Genomic DNA, 19,348 nt, shown 5'->3' with positions numbered 1-19,348 from the left:
TTTAAACACAATACAGCAAACAAGTTTATGATAACATAACTTAAGACCTACCATATTAATTTCAATTACTTTTAAAGACTTTTTTAAGGTATTAAATGCAGATTTGTAAATTAAAGACTTTTAAGGCTTTTTAAGACCCCGCGGGAACTCTGTATATAGATCAATTTTAGATATCCTTTTCCTTTCATAATTTCCGTGGTTGTTGTTTCAGCTGGTTCTGGAATAAAGGACATGTTGTCATTTTCAGACATGTCTTTTTCACATTTTTACTGTTTTTTTCACCTAGTCAAATAACTGTTTAATCGAATTGAAGAAAATAATCAATAGATTCACTGATTACAAAAATAATTGATAGCTGCAGTTCTAATTACTTATTTATTAACTATTATTAGTGGGATTACATCAGCTGTAATTTGGAATATCAACATCAAATAGCACTATGAAGGTACAGCAAGGTAAGAAAGTTTGCGGTAACTTCTTATATAAGTACTTTTCTGAAGTGTTTATGGTGTAATGTGCAATATTTACCATATTCACAGCTTGTCCTGACTTTAAATTAAATACTTATTTTGTAGTTTACATGTGTTACTCTGTTAAAGCATCAATTCCATTAATAAATAACAGATTTAGTGTCGGTCACAAAGTTGTTATACAGCCATTAAATCATTTGTCGGACTTCTGCAGTAGCCCGTTTCTATGAACAAAATGTTTATTCTTTATAGTTTTTAATATGACAAGTAATTGTCAAGGCTCCAAAAATGACTGTTAAAATGTGGAGCTTGAAATGTTTGCATGTTTACAGCCTGACACAGAAAATGTATATATCATTCTGCTTGTTAGGCCCAGTCCAATACTTCAGTCTACATCCACTAACTCGTTTCAAATTGGGTCCTTTACTGTTCTAATGGATCCAAACCCCAAGTATACATTTATCTGTCATTCTTCCACTTGACATGTATGATACAGAGCAGAGGAAGTGGGAGAGTTGAGAGGTGAAGTTACTTCCAATGACGATACTATTTGGCTACAACTAGCATGTTGGCTAATTGTTATTGCTAGTACCCATTTTATACAACACTGGACCTTTACAGATAATGTTGATGTACAGTATGATAAAGCTTTTACATTACATGTTACACATCTTCATATTTAAGTTGTCAGCCTTGTTTTCTGCGCTGTCCTGCTAAAAGGAAGATAAATAAGGAAGATGAGTAAACTAAATGTATTAATGTCAGCATAGCCCCATCCAGGAGATAGACACAGCTGAGCAAGAAGTGAAGTGAGATTTTAGTTACTTGTAAACAGGCAACTAAAAGTTTTAAGTAAGTTCAAGGGCTCATTTATGCTCTATGTACACACAAAAACAGATGCATGCATTTCAAATGGAGTAAACATCACCGCATTTATATTTCCATACATCCACTGCGTTAAATGAGTGTTTCAATCAATCCACCAGAGGACGCCACTCTGAATTAACATACTGGCTAAATACCAAGAAGAAGACTAGAGTGTTTTGACAGAAGAAGAAAGTCAGTAATAACGAACATGACAAATACAGAGGAGGTATTACTAATGTTGAGCTGTGCTAATTAGACCATCTAGACTTCAACCAGCAGCACATAAAACAATGGATTCACATACGGTATACAAAGTCTATGAAATGTTGGAATCTTCCCTATATATTTTTTTTTTATTTCCCATATACAGCAGTATTTAAACCTAAAATGAAATATCTATAGCCATAATGATCTTTAAGGGCTTGACAGATTTACCGCTGCCTTGGCATCTTTATCAGGATCCACGTCAAGGAATCTTTTTTTTTTCATTTTACATTGTTCGAAATCACTTGATAATAATCTGAAATACTTATATTCATTGTAATATCATTTTATATTGCACTAAATTATACTGCAAAACATTATAACAAAATGTAAAAAATGAAATGTAGTAAAATCACAAACAGGTTTGTTTTGTTAAATCCTTGACACCAATTTTGTTGTTTGCATCTTTATCACTGTCTTCATTTTGCGTTGTTTTGCTTGTGTTTTTTAAAAAACACAAATAACTTCAACTTTTATTCGGGCCCAAAAAATAAATAAATAAATAAACTTCAAAGAAAAGATTTGATTTTATCATAACTATTGATAAAGTGAAATGTATGTTTTTTCTCATGGTCCAGCCATCATCCGTCTTCCTGTCTTACCTGGGTTTGCGGCCCCGTTGCTTTGGTGCTGAAGAGACCAGAGTCTTGCTGTTGGCTGGGCTGTGGCTCCTGCTGTGGGCAGCATGGATCTGCCCCTGGCCCTTGGTAGGGACTCCCTGGGCAGAAGGAGGTGCTGACGGAGGAGGCACAGGAGAGGAAAGAGAAGAACATTAAAGGTGTTTTGAAACCTACTGTCAGTTTTGACTTAAAAAAAAAAAAAACATTTTTATAAATGCAGGATATGAAGAAAGATCAGAGTTTGCACTTCTGGTGATGATCCTGATATAACAATAACAGACACATTATTCATTTATTCCTTTAAGAAATAGCCATTTTTCAGATGTGGTTATTGGATCCTTCTTAGTTTTATTTGGTAGGGTGATTACAGTGACAACAATCATTTTCTTTCCCAAAACACATTTAAAGCAAGACAAAAAGAACTTTCAATTTATAACCATTTTACACTTCAGATTACTGGACTTGAGACTTTTTAGGGACTCTCTGAAACCCTGATGCATCTGTGTCTGCAGTGCTCGCCATCCTACAGGAGACATTTAGCTAAAACCTAAAAAGTACACCTGTACCTGTACTGTAGTTAGACAAGATGAAGGCCTGATCACAGTCTCACCACAAGCAAACAGCTCCACGGTGAGTAACACTACCTGACCACAACAACATTCTGGAGTGCTTATTCACATCTGCCAATCAAACTGTAACAAGGGGAAACCTGGCCTGGGTGGGAATCAGCTGAATTAAACAACAGGACGTACAAAAGAGGGACTCTAAGCTCATCAAATCTGACACTCTGAACTTCCACATGAGCCATTTAACCACAGTTAGGACATTAAAGCCTGACATGATCATCAACATTTAGACAACAATTGTGACATATATCTTTGGAATTAATGATTACATTTTTTAGAATGTTTGTTTTATGACCTTTTATAATTTCTGGTTAAAGCAGCATATGACTTTGATCACAAATTTTTCTTCAAATGTGCAAAACCCGTGATAACCTAGTTATTACTCATCCATTAGTCTTTCTGTGCTTACGCACCTGAATCATTTCCCTCACGGTGAACAACTCCAAAGATGACTTCATCTTAAACAGTCCACTTGTTTACATAACAAACTGAAACGTCACTCGGGCCTTTTCGGAATTTTTGTTGTGAAGTGCATTATGGGAAGCGAAAGCAGTTTCTCCCAGATTTGGCAAGAAAACGAGCCAGATCACTACAACGTAAAATTAAACAGTCCACCAGGGTTGTTTTAAAGAATGAGCATAGTCGGTAGATGGAGGTAATGGCCACGTTTGGGTTCAGCACTCACCGAGAGACAGCCACACTGCTGCTACATGGAATTCCCACTCCCTGCTTTCTGCTCAGATTCAGCCAAATGCAGCAAAGTTGATGGGACAGGGTTCCACAGTACAGACGGACAATGACCCAAAACATACTGCAAATGCAAACCAGGCGTTTTGTTTTGTATTTTTCAAGGCAAAGAAGTGGAACATTCTTCAGTGGCAGACTCAATCACCAGATCTCAACCTGATTGAACATGCATTTCACTTGCTTAAGACCAAACTTCAGGCAGAAAGACCCACAAACAAGCTGCAGCTGAAGACGCCTGCAGTAAAGGCCTACAAAGCATCAAAAAAGAGGAAACTTAGCGCTTGGTGATGTCCATGGGTTCTAGACTTAAGACAGTCATTGCCTGCAAAGGATTCTCAACAAAATATTAAAAATGAACTTTTTATTCATGGTAATGTTAATTTGTCCAATTATTTTTGAACCCCTGAAATGACAAGACTTTGTCTAAAAATGATGGCAATTCCTAAATGTTTCAATGGATATTTTTGTTCAACCCCTCGAATTAAAACCTGAAAATCTGCACTTCATTTGCATCTAAATTGTTTCATTTCCAATCCAATGTGGTGGCAGGCAGAGCCCAAATCATTAAAATTGTCTTACTGTCCAAATATTTCTGGGCCTAACTGTATTTCTACTCAAGAAATTTGAAGACATAGTTGAGGATATTTTGGTCATATCACACAGCCTCATCACAGGTTGTGAAGAGGAGTGGGATCAAAAGAAATGCACTTATTTTCATTCCAACCAGCTAATCTGTTCTTCAGCTTTACAAGAATGCAGCTACTGCCACCCACACACAAGTTGGGCTGTAATTGAATACAACAATCACGCCGTAATGAGGTACATTCATGCCAACACGCCTGATGATGATTTAAGGACATTCAAGAATAGAATCTGTCTTGTAGTTTAGCGCTAAGATCTCCTGCTGACACAACATTTTGAATGTTCTCATATTTGTCAACACAGATAAACACAAATGCACACATCTGATTGTGTGAATTAGATGCAGCACAGACCTCATGTCACAGCTCAGTCACATTTGTCAAGTGATCCATCTGTATTGTGAAAGGATTTCATATGATGCCACTTGGATTCAGAGACAGTGTTCCTCTCCAACATGGGACATGTTACCGGTTTTCTCCCACATCAACAAAATAAATTAGGAATAAAATGGTGTAAATTCTGGCTCATTAGAGCACAACAGAATTTATGTTATGTAAAATTGATAAAAATTAAATGTTATTTATGCACCTGTTCCCTACCAAAAAATTCCATTTTACTTTACACACTACAGTTTTTTGTTGCACCTTACCATTTGATTGTTCAGATTTTTTTTTAACCATTTCTGTTTTTAAGCTTCTAATTTATTATGTATAGTGTGTTTGCTCTTACGTTCTATTTCTTATTCTTGTACTCTATGTTTACTGTGTCCCATGCTGTTGCTGCACTACAATTTCCCAGTTTGGGATCAGTAAAGTCTATTTATCCATCTATCCATCTTATCAACGATAGTGACAGACATCACAATGGCAGACCGGGGAAAGCATTTTTAAATTCAGACAGAAACCAGACTTGGATGTTTACATCTACTGTTCTACCCTTTGTGAATGAACAGCTCACCACCTGTTCTTTTTAGTCATTCACCTCAGTTTACACCATAGCAGAGTTAATAACAAGATATGTATCAATTCAGCATTTTCTATTTTAATATAAAAGTGGGAATGCTGTAAAATGTGTAGAAAAAAGCTTTGAAATATCACCAAAAAAAAGTTTTTATGCTTTGGGGACAATGAAAGGTCAGCCTGTCAATATAAAAAAAAATGCAAAGAAGGGAAGTTTGTTCTCCAGGGAGCGAATGTTGGCGAGCAGGACAGAAGGGAGCGGCGTTCTGAATTACTTTTAGCCTCGCTCAACACCCCCTCTTCCACTTTCTGTCGCACTGTCTCAATCTCTTCTCCTGGTGGACACTGCTGGTATGAGGCTCCGCTGCTACATAGGCCGCTGAATGTATTTGACATAGCGGTCCGGTGCTATGTAGAAGGTCCAGAGTAGTTCCGTCTACATGCCCACAACTGCTGAATTCTGCTAAGTCTAGTATTTCCTGAGGGTCATATACTAATTTGGAGTAACTCCGTTGCTGATTCTCGGTAAAACTGTGCAAATTGACTGGGTTGTTACTAGGGATGGAAACAATTATATAAATATAAATATAAATATAAGTAGGACGGAAAGTGACGCACGCACGCATCCCCCAGCCGAACTGCGTGCATGTGGCCGAGTACCCCACACACACACCGACAAAATGCACGCGCATGCACCCCCCCCCATTACACACTGCCACATCAACAGATGAATTCCACAGGAAACACTGACTGTATCCAATGGTTTAATAAATCAGTAATTAAGGAATATGACTTTTTTTTTTCATGAAACATATAAACAATATTTAGCTTTTATTCTTACAGACCATACTGAAAAAGAAATTCAGGTCCTCAGGAAAATCACCGCTTATCAATTAATCGTTAATCAATCAATAAGGTCAACCAACTAATGATTTATGGATTAATCGATAATTCGCATCCCTAGTTGTTACTCATTAAAACACCGGTGCTAACTTGAGCCAATGCAGCCACAGCCAAGCTGGGCGCCATCATATTATACCTTTCCCCTCAAAAGCCATCGTACCTCAGCACCTGTACATGGTCACTACCAAGATCTTGGCACAGTTTTTGAAAACATTGGGTGTTCTTTGCACTCCGTTTACTGTAGCTTACCACTTGGATGACATCTTTTAATGTACCATAAAGCACTGGTACCATATCCTTTGCTGTCAGGGCCTCCCAATGCATAAAAGAATGGTTCCAAGTTGCATTAGGAGCTTTCTCAAAAATTCTCCTCACGACACCAGAGTTGTTTGCTTGTCATGGATGCGGCACCATCACTTGTGATACTGATGCACATGCTCCAGTTTAGGCCCACTGAACTCAAATCCAAGTCCAGAGAACTGAAAATGTCCTCTGCAGTCATAGTAATAGGGAGCTCCCTTGTACAGAGAAATTGTTCCTGTAAATCTCCGTCCCACACATCTCACATCAACAAGTAAACCTGCTCTGTTTGTTGTTCGATGTCATCTGACATGTCTTCAATTCACCTACTTAGTGTCATTTGACAGTGGTATAGTTTTCAGGTTCTCCACTGCGGATTGATCTAACACCTCTGATCATGTCCATGGCTGCAGGTAAGATAAGGTCCTCTGCGATGGAGTGGGGCTTCTTTAACTTAGCAATATGATGTACCACCCGGTAGGATGCACCGGGTGCCTGTTCTTGCTTTTAGCGCGAAGATGTAACCCACTTTTGTGATGTCCTCAGATCTTGAAATTGTCTTCGAAAGTATTCAACTGGCTTATCTTTGAGAAGGATGTTTTGTTTCCAAACGCTGCTTCAGTTTTGACGGTTTCATACTTTCAGATGCGAACGCCTGGCTGAAAAAAACACACCGAGGTTGTTGTCCTCCTTTGTCCTAAATGTAGGTAAAATCATAGCTGATGTAGTCGGTGTCACACCTGTATTTTGCCATGATTTGAATAGAAACTTTTGGGTCATCTTTTAAGCTGTGAAATGTCTGGTGTTAATTAGCATTACAGCGCATTACCACCACCTACTACTGGGAAGTGTGGATAGATAGGACTTCGCTCCATGTAAAGTAAAGCACAGGATTTGTTTCTTAACATTATTTTTTGCCCAGGCAAAGACCTGCAACCCACTGAAAAAGGGTTTGTGACCCACTTTTAGGTCACAACCCACCAGGTGAGAATCGCTGATGTAAAACAACTTTGTAAAGAAACAACTGAAAGCCATATACGATGGAGACAACAACACAATACCACCAGGTATGAAAGAACATGTTGCTGCACATGTTAGACAAAGGCTTTGACAAACTGTGGCTGATGAGTGGAAGAGTTTCAAATGGTATGATTCAGAAAAGAGTTTTTTTTTATGGAAGTAAAGGCTAAAACCAGCTTTTGTATTTTTTTTTTTTTTTTTGGCAAATCACCTTGTGTATCTATCAGCACCTCAAGTAACAGCTCAAGTTTTACATAAGCCTATGAAATACAAAATCTAAACCATGTTGTTGTTGATGTAATGTAATGACTATGTGTGTCTAATTTGAAAAGAATCGGGTTAACAGTGTCAGAGAAATTGTTTGAACAAAAATGTCAGACAGACGGAATTCCTTGTATATGTACTCCCATCCTCTGGGGCAGGCAGGGGTAGATAGATATATCACTTTACTGTTTGTGATTTGATTTAAAGCTGATCATTAGTGTCATTCTTTTAGTTGTCAATATTCTCTTCATATTATTTAAGAGCTTCCATTTTATATTAATATGACATGAGGTTCATTTCACCATCAGACACCAGAAATGCCCTGAATGCTGAAGGATGATTTCAATATTTGAAGGTATTTCATAGTCTGGACTTCTTCACTTTAACTGCAGTAAAAAAAAAAAAAAAAAATCAGCAATTCTTTTACCTAAGTCTTTTTTCACACAAGTATCTACCCAAGCAGAGAAAGTGCTACTTCAGTTTTTGACACTGCATCTGCAACAATATCCTAGTGGAGCTAATTAATGTGTGTGTTTTTATAATTAACACATTTATAGTATACTTTTATAAGGGTTCCTACAGGTTTCTACAAGTTAAATTTAATACTTTTTAAGACCTTTCTAAGACTACTTAGAACAGAATTTAAAACCCATTTCACAGCCTATTTCACAACCATACTGGCAAAAATTTGTTACTCCTCGAATTTAGGAAAATGTATTTGTTTACTCCAATGCCTTGATTCTCACCATTCTGTCATTTCTCACCAGGGATTGCAAAGTTAGCAAAAATTGGTCCCTTATATCAATATAAACTGTCGGGTTGAAACGGGTGGAACTGAGTAGACAAATGTTACTTTCTTCGGAGCTTGGCCATTTAACAGACACATTCAAACACAATACAGCCAACAAGTTTATGGCAACAGAACTTAAGATCTACCAGATCAAATTTAATATCTTTTAAAGACTTTTTTATGGTATTAAATGTAGATTTGTAATTGCAAGACTTTTAAGACTTTTAAAGACCCCACGGGACCCCTGTTTAATGATATAAAATGATATAAAACTTGAAATAAATGACCTGATGACATCTTGAAACTTGAAACATCTTGTTTGTTTTGCTCATTAATATTCAAAAGATCCACATGCATTTAATTTACAGTTACATAAACCTGTCAACCAGCCCACACACACACTCACACTCATAAAGCATAGCCCAGGGTTATTCCATACCTTTATATGGAGGTACAGGGGGCAGAACCTTGACCTTGGGTTTTCGTCCTCTTTTCCCGGGCACCTTGACAGGAGCCTCAGTGGGCCCCAGGGCCACAGCGCTACCTGGTATTCTCCCGCCTCCTGTCACATTTTTCAGCTGAGACGCACTTTCCTTCCTGCCCTCCTTGGGCTTGGGCTGGCGCTCCTTCCGTTCCTTTCTGTCTTTTCCATCCTTCGGTTCCTTGCTCTTCCTCGGAGCAATCACTGCCTCCTTGTCCTCTTTCCTTTTCTTTGGTTTGCCGCTTTCCCTTTCCTCCCCCTCCCCTCCCCCTCTCTCCCGCTCCCTCTTGTCCTTTTTCTTTCGTTTCTTCTTCACCTTGCTGCCGCCGCCGCCGCCTCCTCCTCCTCCTCCACCCCCATCATCTTCTTCACTTAGGGATGAGGGAGGCCGTGGCACTCCTCCAGAGTGCTTCACCGCCGCCGCTGTGCAGTGATTGGACATCGCCGTACTGCCCACAGGGGTGAGGAGGCGGAGCTGGTCCTTGGGGCCCACAACCAGGTGTCCCCGTGGGATTGTGGGAACTGTGGTTTGTGAGTTGCTGTTTTGGTCCAAGGCAGAGGAGGAGGCTGTTGCAGCAGGGGCCGAAGGTGGTGTGTGCTTCAGGAGACCAGTGAACATCTGTAAGAAAAAAAAAAGCGGAAAAGAAAAGAGTCAGAAAATCCACTCATCATTAGCACTTGATTCTTCTGCACAATCCATTCAATATCTAGGTCTTGGATTGCTAGGTTCTAAACCAGTGTTTCCTTTTCATATATTCTACAGTGGCAGCTGCCACTGCTGCCTCAGTTTTATGAAATATTATATCACGGGGTTGCATTTCATGGCTCTGCAGTGGACTTTTAACTGGAAATGATGGATATGAGAAGCGACGATATGGTGATAAAAAAAGACAGAATCCTTTAACTACCAATAAAATGATATCAGGGTCAGGAGAGGAGTGTCATCATTGTTTTAGTCGAGCATCATCTTTGTCCTCTTCACCCAAATCTTTGCTTTTACCGTGTTTTGATCATCTCCTTGGACACTCCATAGAGCTTTTAGCTTGTTTTTATTACATTTTTTTTTAATTTGCAGAGGTTTAGGCTTATTTGGAGCTCTTCCCTGTAAAATTTGCAGTGTTTATAGTTTATCAACTTTGTTCAACAGTGTTCAGCTTTTTAACTACTCTTACTATTTGAATTGCCCAATTTGATTATAGTTTCTCTCTGTAGGGATTTTGGTCTATAAAATTTTCAGTTTCTTTAAGTACTCTCTAAAGTTTTTTTTTTAAATTATTATTATTTATAACTGGTTTATAGCTTATCTTTGTAAACTGTAAATATGAATTTGTACTATGCAGTTGAGTTATTGGTTTTGTTTACATAAATGCTGTTAGAAATTCCTGTTAAATACTTCAAACTAAAAGTGCATGCTCTAAAAACTATGGCATAAAACCATTATCACTAGTTGCTTAATGTTTGTTATATAATTTTCCCTTTTCACTCAATTCATGAGCTACACTGACAGATGAAAGAGCGAAGTACTGCTAACTAATTTTCCATTTCCATCAAATGCATAATTCTGTATGTTTACACCACCACAGATGCCTGACATGGCATTTTACTTGCCCCATGCAAGCTGTTGAGCGGTGACACAGTGCGTCGGCATTATGAATAGGACATGCTCCCACTGAGGGAGGTTTATGGCATGTTCAGGTTTACATCAATGATTGAATATCTCCTCGGCTACTCTGCCACATTGCTGATCCCACAAAGAGCTTTACACGAATCCAGTAAATGAAGGACTGTGTACACATCTATTGTGAAGCACCTCAGGGGACTTAAAATAGATGCTACAACTCCTGCTCAGCATGGAGTGGTTCTTTTATCTAACACCAAAAAATGAATAAAACTGAAACATGAAATGCATCACTTCCTGAATACTAGGGACTTTTTCCCAAAAAAACCCATGTGACTGGAATAAGAAATGTTATTGGTAAAGACAGCAGGCAGTGATGAAGATGACGAAGACCGACTAGAGCTGAGCAGTGAGACTGTCAACTGTGTCACCTCGTTTCAAAGACTGCTGACAGTTTCTCCCCATCAGCAGCCGTCACAATAAAACTGCAAAATGTCATATCATCATCATATATTACACTACAGTGCATGAAACTGAGCGATAACGACAACAAATGGGGAGATTAGACACATCTAACACATCACTGTACTGGAGTAGGATCATGCTGTTTCAGATGTCTCTTTTGCACGAGTTGTAGAGATGGGACGTCAACCTTCACTTTGTGGCTGATATTTTTTTGAAATCCTGGGGATTCCCACAGCTGGGAGTCGGTTTCACTATTCATCAGTGACTGATACAGTAACCTTAACAGCAACTATAAGTCAATTTTTAAATAGAGATATACAGCTGTATTTAGTGGCAGATTGATTAATCGACCAATTCAATGATATTTTATGATATTCGCTATTATTTAGTGATCATTCCAAAAACAGTAAATGCAGACTCAATGGCACATGTTCCTCCAAAACAAGGAGGTGCTGCTGTGTGCTGAGGAATGCAGCTGAATGTGAAATAAAAATTAATTATTCATTCATAATTTCAGGGCTGTTTGCAAAAAATACAAGAAGCACATGCGTCATCACAGTAGGGGTGGGATCTGGCAAAAACACATCAACAGCAGGATGCTCTACTTCTTTACCTGTTTATTATAGTCACCAGTAACATAGCACCGTATGACTACACCACACTGCCTACTTTATTCACTCCAAGCTCATTTAAGGTATTCAACATATTTCACATTTACCTCTATAAAGGGGTCATATTTTGCTAAACCCACTTTTACTAGTCTTTGGTACATTTATTTGTGTATTTGGGGACCCTTAATAGTTAAAAAGTTTGAATTTGAACCCTCCAGGTGCTGCAAAGATATCTTTATATTTATTTTGACAAAAATCAAGTGGATTTCTACAACCCATTTTAATTCCTGCTTAATTTGTGACATTTATAACTAGTTACATCACAACATTTGCACATATAAGGTCAAGACTTCCGATAAACATTTCTCCCAGTACGCCATAATTGTTTGTCAGCAGCAGCAGTTGTAGTCCATACTGATAATATGTCCAAACTTTGAACCAATTACCTAAAATATTCAGTTGTTGGTTGAACGGGACAGAGCAGCACAGCCAACAACCTGGAGAGGGTGGGGCGTGAAGTGACTCATTTGCATTTAAAGGGCCAGTGCTCAAAACAACCTTTCTGGTGTCATTACTCAGAAATAGGGTTGAAGATGGACCTGTGGAGTTGAATTAATGAAGAATTCAGACCCAAGCATAGCATTTACAGTTTATGTAGACCACAGGGAAACGTTTTAAAATGCATAATTCCATTTTTTTTTAAAAAGCAAAATACCACTCCTTTAAAAAGTTTGGGTCAAATTAACCTGACATTTTGTGTTTTTGCTTTAACCTGTTTCACCCCTTTTTTTTCTGACACCCTGTCTTCTTTTCCAAATATGGTCTTGTTTGATTCCAAAAATCCAAGATGGTGATGACCAAAGTACCAGACTCAAGGCTTCAAAAATAGCAGTCTACAGACCAGTGGCTGAGGTCACAGAAGCTTTGTCTATAGATGTTCTGAATTTAACTCTGGCTTACACATGTATAAGCTGTAGATGCTAAAGTGCATGCTCTGCTGCTACTTCTTCATAGCGTCATCTCAGAAAGGAAAAGTCCTGCAGTAGCACTGTATCACAGACATGGGGGATTTCCAGCACAGCTGCTGCCTCTGCAGGTGGAATGGAGAACAGATGCAAAACTAGAGGCGTGCCACTATGTTTCCATACAGACTAAAAGCTCAAAGACACTGGGAGGGAAGCAACTGCAGAATAGTACTTACACACCTGATATTTTTATAAGAATTCCTCTGGTGTCTGCAGAAGTGCTTCCTTACATAAATATTCATAATTGGTATATGGACCTTAAGGTCAGAGTAGCATGTGGGCAAATAATGGTATCAGTTTAAATCAATTTTACAAAGATCCTTGACTGGTGACTTAATTTCATGCAGATTCAAAATGTGATTCCACTGAGGTTAAATGTAGATTTTACTACAATACTTCATGTTTGATTAGGCATGCTGAACCACTCTATATAGGCTACAGGTGGAGATACAGTCCTGTATTCACTGGCATAAAATTAAATATAAAGCCGATTTTCTGCACTTGTAAGTCTGGATACACTCCCTCTTAATTTTCTGTCACTGCTTTATTGTGATCCGACAAACCCCAGCTGAGCCAAAAGTGAGACCACACACAGTAGAGCCTTACCTCCCTGTCAGTAACATACTAAAGGTCTACACACAAAGCTACAACAATGAGTGCCCTGGATGAAAGTTAGGAAATATTAATAGAAAGCTGCCAAAGGACCAGAGGCACAGTGGTCTGAAAACAGATGGATTTAAAGTGATACTGAACACTATAACATGATTTTGAGCTATAAACTAAATTATAGGTCTGATCACCAGTGATAATGCACATAGAAATGTACAAATATTTAAAGATTTGGCTTTCTAAGGAAAAACACCTTAGCTGGCTGTTTCTTGTAAATCTTTTTGGAGTCTTCCCGCACATTACATGAAGCAGAGTCAGATCTGTATTGGTTTATTACTTTTCTTCATGAAATTTTGGGGGAAAAAAAATGTTCTTGACTCTGCCAAACATTTTTCGTTTTCCGCTGGGTTAAAGAGAAACCAATCTATAACCCTCTTCTGAACCTTTTTATCTGTTCTTTATATTCAGTTAGGGTATTATTTGGCCTTCAACATTTGTTAACTTCTCAGAGCTCTCTAGATTGTTTGTGGGTTTTTTTTAATTATGTGTTGGTATCAACCTCAGTTATGAAACATAAAAACTAATCTTTACACAAATATTAATCAATCCCTGTCTAGGCAGGGTATCAGGGAGCAGGAGGGGCAAAGTGTTGTGCGGCGGGGATAACAGTAAGCTCTGTTTACGTTTTTACTTCTTGATCTTTTAAAGAGATTAAACACGTTACATTTGCTTTCAAATTTTTATGTGAATTAAAGAGTCTTAACTTTCAATCTGAATGTACTTTGTCTGCCGAATTGGGTGAATAGTTTTCAAGAAATCGATTGGACTAATTTTCTGAGTTCAAATTTTCAAGAATTCATAAGAAATCCCAAAACTTTAATTTAGCCATTAAACATGGCACTGCACCTCTCTTGGTAATAAAGAAAATGTGTGTCAAATTGGAAAAGTATTGAGTGAATAGTCTTCGTGAAATTGAAGACCCCCCCCCCAAACAAAGTTCACCTCCCAATTGAAAGTACTATATAAATGAAGACTATATATATGGTATGTGAATCTAACTGCCACCTCAAATATGATTTTGGGTTTTATAGAAAACACAAAGGGGCATTATCCATCACAAAATCCAGCTGATGAAGAGTTAGTTCATGCTGGAGTTGATGAATGCCTCTGAAAGACCTGACCACCAGCTGAGTTGAGCAAGTTTGAACTTCACTAAATTGGTTAATACACTGCTGTAAAACTGACCAATAGGAACACAGCACCCTCTCACAGTTGGACCACACATAGAAGAGATCAGTATTTGTGCCTCCACTTGTCTGTAAAGGATCAACAGCCTACATCATTCTCTTCGTGTGACCCCAGCACAGCTCCATAGTTTTTCTTCTTTTTTAGGCTTTTACCTACATAGCGTAGCTTCATCAGTATAAACTCTTCCCCAGTACATGCATCCACTCAGAGCCTAGCTGCAGGTTAAAAATCACTCCTATATTTATGGAAATTTATAAAATAATGCCATGGAGGCTCTATCAGACCCAAGACAGAATGTTTTAGTGCTCATTCAAATGCAACATCTGAAATTCATTGTGTCCATTCTTACATTTCACTATAAAACCTATAGACATGGACACTATGTGAAACAGGTGTAAAAGTAATCGAAGCTTACTAATACCCCTGCCCAGTCGTACAACACTTTGCCCTCTGAGGCAGGTGGGGGTATTACAATTAGAAATTCACTGAGCATTAGCCACCATAATAGACATTTACAGACTTTTTTCTACAGTGGGTTGGTAGCAATTCCTTCTTAAGTACATCATACATGTCATTAAAGGCTGACATGACCCAGGTTTATGACCCCACATTGATGCAATCTGACACACAAGCCAAAGTGACAGCAACCAAAAGATGACAGTCTTACTGCTGCACTTTTTTACCGGTTCAGCAGAATGTGTTTCTGTGTCAAGTGAATTAAAAGCAACCTTCAGAAAATTCATGAAAGCTGTGTCATCGGGGGGGGGGGGGGGGGGGGGGGGGGGGGGCATTAGTCCGTATTATACATGATTGTAATAAAAAGAGCAGAGGAATCAGATCATTTTTCCCTCTAAAATGGCTGTGATGGATGAGACTGAGTAATAATGTGATCTCTTCATCAGTCTGTGAGTTTAACTATATGTTTTATGGGAATATCTGGGGGGCCACCAAGGATGAATCAACTGATCAGCCTCTGTTGTTCACTATGTCAGAATGTATTGGTAAAAGATACTTCCATATCCCATTACATTAACTTTTATAAAACTGGAAAAAAATAATTTAATTTTACAAACTCCAAAAAACTTTTTTTTTTTTTTTTATGTGAAACTTCCAAATAAGCAAAGATACATTTATGGAAAAGCCCCTGGTAGATCTTGATCCAGAATTCATGGGTTTTGGCACAAATCTATAACACAGGATGCAGGCTGCAGAATGCTTAAGCCAAGTCAAGGTTTAAATATTAGCATAAGAGAATAAGCCTCGCCCTCAGATTTCTGGAGTTTCTGGGTGTTTTGCAAATTTCATCCTACTCATGTTCAGCAAATGATACACACAAATCTCTTTCCTCCTGAAGTCCAAGGGCAGAAATAGTTTTAGATGCAGGAGGATTTAACAAAACTTCACTGCTGACTTCAGAAAATATAAACAGGAAGTTCTTTCGCAATATAGAATTGAGGTTATAGTAAAATGTGCTGTTTTAAGTCATCAAATAGCTCTTTATTAATTTCATTCAGTGTCCAGCTTTAGTCAGCAGTGATTTTAATAATGACTGCGACTTATTTCCTGCAATTACCTCAGCTCTGTATTGTGTGTGCCCACTGTTAAATTAACTAAAGACTGCAGCATTGCTCAGGAATACAGAATTAAACTGCATTAACGAGTCAGATTCAAAGGTGGGAGTATTCTGCTCACAGAATCTTCTGCCACTATGAATGTGAGTGTGTGAATAATGAATCACAATGCCCTGCCTTCTCTCTTTACAGCAGCACAGGATGCTCAAAGCAAAGGGTCAGCTATTAACCAGCACCGTGGAACTAGTGACGACTCTTGGCTCAAGGACACAAGGACGCAGTGGGGATTGTTTCATACAAAATTGAAACTGTTCGCAGTATCTAAAACATTCCGACACTCCAAAGTCAACATGTAACTCAATCATTGAGCTACATATCTGTACCAGTTATAACTTATACTCCATTAAGTTAAAAAGAGAACCCAACATGCACCTTTAAACACCAACGTGTGACATTTACATTTTATTCCCAAGAATGATGTTAACCCTGAGAAGGAGAAAACATTTAAAAAGGAACTTAAGGGTTTTTAAAAAGGTACTGTGTGGTGATGTCAGGCTAATGTGGGAGATTCTTACTGCATTTCTACTCATTTATCTTTAGCCATAATCACTCAAAGACAATGATTACTCTGATCAATATTTTTAATATAACCAATATGGTGTCTCAGAATAAAACTTAATTTACTCTTAACACCCCAGCCCTGCCACACAACCCTTTGCCCCTCTTGCTCAAGATAGTGAAGCAGTGGTTCAAGGACATGGCCAAGACAACGCTGTGACCTAAATCCAACAGAATCTGTGGATGGAGCTGCAGACCAGAGTGAGACCATCTAACATGACCCAGCTGGAGGGTTTGGCCAAGGAAGGGTGGGCCATCACCCCACAGGAGACATGCAGAAAGCCCATGGACACTTACAGAAACCAGCATCAAGAACAAAGGCTGCTCTATTGACTATTAAAGGGGTCATATTTTGCTAAACCCACTTTTATTAGTCTTTGGTACATTTATTTGTGTATTTGGACCCTAATAGTTAAAAAGTTTGAATTTGAACCCTTCAGGTGCTGCAAAGCTATCTTTATATTCATTTTGGCAAAAATCGAGTGGATTTCTACAACTCGTTTTAATTCCTCCTTGATTTGTTAAGTCTATAACTAGTTATGTCATGACATTTGCACATATAAGGTCAAGAGTTCCGATGAACATTTCTCTGAGTGCGCCATAATTATTTGTTAGCAGTAGTGGTTGTAGTCCATACTGAAAATATGTCCAAACTTTGAGCCAATTACCTAAAATGTTCAGTTGTTGGTTGAACAGGACAGAGCAGCACAGACAACAACCGGGAGGGGGTGGGGTGTGAAGTGGCTCATTTCCATTTAAAGGGCCAGCGCTCAAAATTACCTTCCTAGTGTCATTACTCAGAAATCAGGTTGAAGATGGACCTGTGGAGTTGAATTAATGAAGAATTCAGACCCAAGCATAGCATTTACAGTTTATGTAGACCACAGGGAAATGTTTTAAAATGCATAATACCATTTAAAAAACTTGAAAAGCACTTGGAGTGCAGACCTCCACCAAGGCAGGTCAGCCCCCCCCATCAATACCAAAAGTTAATCATTTGTTCCTTGTGCCAGAATCAATATTTCCTGAAGATTTCATCAAAATAAAACTCAGAATATAAAGATTTCTGAAAATGTCTGGAATTGCAGCACATCTAGGTGCCAAACTTCAATACTTTTATATCACTGATTGAATTCCTTCGATACAATCAATCACCAAAAAATGTCTGTTGTCGATAGATCTACATTTTATTACCTAAGGAGAAAATTTCAATACACAGCTTTTATACATTTTAATTACTGATATTATGTGGAGAGGCAATTTTCTGGTAAATAGATCCAAAAAGTTCAGACAAGAATATGAAAATCTTCTTCCATGAGGCTCAGTATTTATTGGCCTCAAGCTTCAAGTTCATAATCTGACTGTCATAAATGAAAAGCAAAGCGCAATAACAAGAAGATGTGTGACATTCTGCTTGATTAATTGATTATCTGGAGTGAAGCTTGTCAGTTTTCTGTCAGGCACGATCAATACTGAACAACCACTGACTGTCAGGAGGAAGTGAGAAGCAGGCCTTTATCCTCACATTGACGGGTGTATGAAGAATGGCCAGTCAATGAGGGTGGGACACTGCAGTCTTCAATGACAAAGGCGTGTGTGTGTGTTCAGTCCATCTGACAGCAAAGCACAGCTGATGTGGACATCGACTGAAGCCACTGATAGACACTTGGCTACAAGAGGAGGCTTTCCTCTGGTGCCGTATAAAGAACAGAGACCACAATGAGTCTGGTCTACATGTTACTGTTTGCATTGTTCATGTCAGTCTTACAGTGATCCAATGCTGCTGTTTGCCCAAGGATGTTTTTGTTTATTTTGGAAAGATGCTGAGAAAGAACCCTGAGCCTGTTCACTTCTACAATGGAAGACAAATCCATTTAACTTGGAGATAATAAAATACTATCCCACTTAAGGCCCATTCATGCTCACTTTACGTACGTAAATAGATACATCTGTTTCAAAGTGTATCGAGCACTGCCTTCATATTTAGATGCGTCCATTGCATTGGATTGAGTGTTTGTCAATCAATCCACCAGAGGGCACCAAAAAGAAAAAGAAGAAAGTCAAAAATAACAAACATGGCGATGACAGGAGGTTTTAATGGATTAGATTTCTATAGCGCTTTTTAAGGCACCCAAAACGCTTTCCATTTGTGATCCATTATTCATTCATATGGTGGTGGTAAACTATGTTTGTAGTCACAGCTGCCCCGGGGCACACTGACGGAAGCATGGCTGTCAATATGCACCAAACGCGCCCTCCGACCACCACCATACAATCATACGCATTAATACAGTGTGAGTGACTGGAGGCATGATGGGTGAAGTTTCTTGCCCCAGGACACAACAGCAAATGACTAGGACAGAGAGGGATTCGAACCGCCAACTCTTCAGTTATTAGACGACCTGCTCTACCTCCTAAGCCACATAGACCATGAAAGGGTCTTTGGAACGCATTCAATGGTCCCCCCTCCCACCAAGTTGCTTACAGGCTGAAAAATTTATTTCATTAACTCAAGCAGAAATAAAACCTATGCTTTTTTCCCATAAAATTTTTAAAAATCTATATTTTAAAAAATCTGCATTTTATGGGTGGAAAATGCTTTCCACATTACGTCTTTCAAAATAGTCTTG

General features: G+C 38.5%; 1 protein-coding gene across 1 annotated transcript in view; it reads right to left on the bottom strand.

The window, feature by feature from the left end:
• The window catches only part of chd6 (chromodomain helicase DNA binding protein 6), a 189,323-nt gene that overhangs the window by 91,798 nt on the left and 78,177 nt on the right, over window positions 1-19,348 (bottom strand). Inside the window, exons 4-5 of the mRNA XM_030135292.1 lie at window positions 8,912-9,572; window positions 2,204-2,336 (exon numbers count right to left, since the gene is read on the bottom strand). Coding sequence (XP_029991152.1) covers window positions 2,204-2,336; window positions 8,912-9,572 — 794 coding nt within the window. The remainder of the gene's footprint in view (window positions 1-2,203; window positions 2,337-8,911; window positions 9,573-19,348) is intronic.

Source organism: Sphaeramia orbicularis, chromosome 5, assembly GCF_902148855.1.
Source record: "Sphaeramia orbicularis chromosome 5, fSphaOr1.1, whole genome shotgun sequence".
In the NCBI taxonomy this organism is placed as follows: Eukaryota; Metazoa; Chordata; class Actinopteri; order Kurtiformes; family Apogonidae; genus Sphaeramia; species Sphaeramia orbicularis.
This window is presented reverse-complemented; position numbering and strand designations above follow the sequence as displayed.